At 35.6% G+C, this 4,600-nt stretch overlaps 1 protein-coding gene across 2 annotated transcripts; it reads right to left on the bottom strand.

Moving 5' to 3' along the window:
* Positions 1–2,973: 2,973 nt before the first annotated feature.
* LOC133202227 (uncharacterized) lies at positions 2,974–4,340 on the bottom strand. 2 transcript variants are annotated; one of them, XM_061337999.1, is made up of 2 exons: positions 3,860–4,340; positions 2,974–3,050 (listed from the first exon to the last, which is right to left on the bottom strand). In XM_061337999.1, the coding sequence occupies exon 1, from the start codon at positions 4,323–4,325 to the stop codon at positions 3,981–3,983; it is 345 nt and encodes a 114-aa protein (XP_061193983.1). In that variant the 5' UTR covers positions 4,326–4,340; the 3' UTR covers positions 2,974–3,050; positions 3,860–3,980. The 2 variants fall into 2 exon arrangements, with proteins under 2 accessions (XP_061193983.1, XP_061193984.1); XM_061338000.1 differs by having other exon boundaries at positions 2,976–3,050; positions 3,896–4,340.
* Between the last annotated feature and the right edge of the window lie 260 nt (positions 4,341–4,600).

Below are 4,600 nucleotides of genomic sequence, written 5' to 3'. Positions count from 1 at the left end.
CCTGAAATCAGAGAAATTGTAGTCAGAATGAGATTTACCTGTTACTCTTTAGATCTCACACAAGGATTCCGAAATATTTTCACTATAGGTTACTATATAGCATTAATTAAATTAATTGATTAACTAGACTTTCAGCAGATAATCAATGAGGGAGTCTGTACATGTAAATATGTTTTATTTTTTATTAGTTATCTTATTAAAATTATTTTAATCTATTATCTTGTTTTCTTACCTGTCTGATAAACAAAACAAAGGTGTTTGGTAGAAATATGGGCGTCAAAACTCTCTGTTGATGACCAGACAGCATACCGCATTGTATATCTGCAGCCATTATTGATCTTAAACAGGGGAGACTACTCCTGAAATCAGAGAAATTGTAGTCAAAATGAGAGTTACATGTTACGCTTTAGGTCTCACACAAGGATTCTGAAATATTTTCACTATAGGTTACTATATAGCATTAGTTAAATTAATTGATTAACTAGACTTTCAGCAGATAATCAATGAAAGAGAAAATAAAGATTAATGCTTAGACAGAAATTAGATGCCTTATGCGGCTTTTAAGAAAGAAAATTGACAGTAAACATACCTACCCCGAAATACACATGGGTTTCACATGTTGACAGACTACACACCATCCAGGAAGTTGTATCATGCGCACCTGAAAAAAAGTTCCCTTTAATTCAGTGTAGAGTCCAACCTGTAGACTCCTACACAGAAACCATGTCAGATGACCCAAACTCAAAACTATACAAAGTCCTTCACCAAGAAAAGACTGCTTAATTGTGGAATCAGGCTTTTAAAGAACACTTACAGAAGTTTCCAGACTGTGACGTTTCACTGGACTGGAATCAGCATGGGGAGGAAAAACGAGGCCTGGCATGGATCCTTTCCATCTGATATAAGAAGTGCCACTATATCAGTCACCAAGAAAAGCTGTATGAAGTGGTGAGATGATCCAGAAGGGGACGTAGAGCTGCACAGCTAAGTGTGGCCATGGCTGTCGGTCACCTGGATACCAGTCTTACTACAGAGGGTATGCGTGATATACTTCTTGGTGCAAATACTGAACCAGCATCAACCACCAACATGCAACAGACCTGCAACAAAGTGAGGAAAATTATCACAGATGTGAATAAAACTAGTATGAAGAAAATAAGGCAGAACATTCAAGAACTTCATGAAAATATGGACTTCCTGATACCCCTATCAGAGCAGAAGGAGATGCCCCATATAATAATGCCACTTTCAGTGCCATTGGAAAAACCCCATTCCAAGCTGCCACCCAAGTGACTAAATATACCATAAGTAAAAATGTAACTCAGAGGAAAAATGTTGTGACAGTGTTCTGTGGGAATAAACTATGCAAGAAAGGCGCACACCTGAGAAGCAAAGGAAAGGAAGTTACCTGCCCAGGACACGACAACTGCACTGCAACCATTCCTCCGGAGACAACCATCGGAGAGGAGAAGAGATGGGACGCAAAATGTATTGGTGAGTTACAAAGTGATGACCGTCCACTAGTCATTTCCCATTTCACCAGTGATGGAGATAGTGCCACTGCATCTGGTGCATCTGAAAAACAAGGACATGTCATTGAAAGCTTAAAGACTTGTGTCACTTCTTTAACTCTCAAAGAAAACAGACAGCTAATGCTCCATTCAGCAGTCACACATTTCTGAGAAAAACCAAAGACATAAGAGAATCCATGCAGAGAAGATTTGCCTTGGACCTATAGCTTCGATGCAGGACAGAGTACGAAAATTGCTACCAAACACTACTCCAGAGACTTACCTTTGATGAAGTGGGCTATGTCTACTGCTGTCGGTTCCATCGTAAGCTGCTACCAAGGAAAGTGCAGAAAGTGCAGAAAATGCAGAAAGTCCTGTCAACTTTATTCCTTTTCCTGACGTGGACTGAAAAGCAATAAGTGGAAATCTTCAGTGTTGCCTAGTGACTTTAAATTAAATATGACAGAAGAAGACAATTAAATGTTTGTTAAAAGACTGTATAAATTTGACTTTAGGACCAAGTAATCTTGATAGAATTAAATATCATACTTGTACACTCACTGAATAAGGTCATGGAAACTCAACATTGGAACTTTGTGAATCTGTAGGGGCACCTGTTACAAAAGGAAGTAAAGTGGTCCATTATCTATAGCAACAAAATAGGCAAAATTTCTTAAAAATGAAATAAAAACCATTAAAACATAAATCTCAAAGAAAATACTTTAGATCTAAAAGATATCAGCTCATTGATAAAAAATCTAAAGACACTAGCTTACAGTAAATCACTAACAGATCCAAAATTAAAAAGGAAGTTGTAAGTGTGAAAATGGGGGGGGGGGGGGGGTGATGCTGATATTTAATTTAAAAGTATGAAATTTGTATTTAATACATAGTTTGTGAATTCTATTAAATAAATGTAATAATTGTTGCTATGTTTTATTATGCACTGATTCTATCAACTGTGTAAATGGGGAAAATGTGGATATGTTAATGATGTATAGTTGTAGAATGTGACATTTTCTTATATGAGTCTACACATGTAAATGTTTTTTATCATTTATCTTATTAAAATTATTTTAATTTATTATCTTGTTTTCTTACCTGTCTGATGAACACAACAAAGGTTACAGAGGTGATTGGTAGAGATACGACAGGTGTCAAAACTCCCTGTTGATGACCAGACAGCATACTGCATTGTATATCTGCCATTATTGATCTTAAACAGGGGAGACTACTCCTGAAATCAGAGAAACTGTAGTCAAAATGAGAGTTACCTGTTACTCTTGTCTCACACAAGGAAATATTTTCACAACATGTTACTTTATAGCTTCAGTTAAATTAATTATCTAGACTCCCAGCAGATAATCAATGAAAGAGAAAATAAAGCTAGATTAAATTTGAGATCAGAAAAAAATATGCCTTATGCAGTTTTTAAGAAAAAAATTGACAGTTAACATACCTACCCTGAAATACACATGGGTTTCACATGTTGACAAACAGACCAACAGACTACACACCATGAAGTTGCATCATGCGCACCTAAAAAAAGAGTTCCCTTTCATTCAGTGGGACAGTTCTGATAAAGATAATTGATATTCCTAGTACATGAGTTCAAAATTAATACTGTAGGCCTAAAATAAGATGCCAAAAAGTGAAAAAACAAAAAGAAATTGTCTCTCTATATAGAGTACTATAATTGACTAAGTTCATGAGTATGAAATAAAAACTGAAGTGAACTGTTATGTCTTGCAATGTTATCACCCGCTTTTTATAGTACCTGATACGTATTAATATTATGCATGTATAACAATTTAAGTTATAATATAAGAACTATATACTACCACAGAAGTAGTCAATCTTTGTTATCTGAAACTCGATGGAACAGAGAAAGAGTTCGAAATATCCAAGGATTTGAGATATTGAAGGTAAAATACGTAAAGAATAAGTTGTTGGGACTTCCAAATCACTTTGACATATCCATGGTATTCAAGATCCATGGTGTTAGAGATAATGAAGTTTAACTGTATTATATATTAAAGAAAATATGCAATTTTTCTAAATGTCCAACTACATGTATTTTTTTTAATCTGAAAATATATTGATCAGTTTTCAATTAGAAAATGTATAAATTAGAGCTTTTTAATTTAACATGTTTCCTAAAAATTTATTTTTATATTTGAGATTTCATAATTTTCCATATATATATGTATAATATGATTGATTATAATGATAAACTCCGAAGAAATAATGTGGGCATATTTCCATTATATTTTGTGAATTTAGTGACATTTTTGTGAACATTTTCAATTACTTTGCTCCTAATTTTTAGAACCTGAGGATTGGACTACCTTAAGAAGATTTTGGATGATGGCTGTGTCCTATACCTGATCAGTGTCAGTTATCTACAGTAATTGTGGTATATCTTTTGGGAGGGTCAACTGATCTATCAAGCTCTTCCATTTGTTTCCATCAAGTCCTGCAGCTGCTGTTTCCACATCTTGGAAGATCAGTATCCATCAAGCTCATCTCTTCTAGTTGTTTCCACCAAGTCCAGTTGACTGCAGCTGCTGTTTCCACCAGATCCACATCCACCAGGCTCGTCTCTTCTAGTTGTTTCCACCAAGTCCAGTTGACTGCAGCTGCTGTTTCCACCAGATCCACATCCACCAGGCTCATCTCTTCTAGTTGTTTCCACCAAGTCCAGTTGACTGCAGCTGCTATTTCCACCAGATCCACATCCATCAGGCTTGTCTCTTCTAGTTGTTTCCACCAAGTCCAGTTGATTGCAGCTGTTTCCACCAGATCAACATCCATCAGTCTACAAGTGTGCTACTGCTTCCACCAATTTGTGTCCGACTGTGTATGCAGCTGCTGTTTCCACATCTCTATAGAAAAGAAGATTTTTGAAAGATGCCATTAAATTTTTACTAATTCTTAAATATCTCCCAATGAAAGAGGGCATAGCTTTTCCTTTTAATAAACTTGAATCTCCTTCATCCAAGGATGCTTTGTGGAAATTTCAGTTGAAATAGGCCAAGTTGTTCCATAGAAGAAGATGAAATTCTGAAAAAGTTTACGATGATTACAAT

This window comes from Saccostrea echinata, unplaced genomic scaffold (genome assembly GCF_033153115.1).
Source record: "Saccostrea echinata isolate AGI-Se365-2 ecotype Australia unplaced genomic scaffold, CSIRO_AGI_Sech_v1 ptg000046l, whole genome shotgun sequence".
Lineage (NCBI taxonomy): Eukaryota > Metazoa > Mollusca > Bivalvia > Ostreida > Ostreidae > Saccostrea > Saccostrea echinata.
This window is presented reverse-complemented; position numbering and strand designations above follow the sequence as displayed.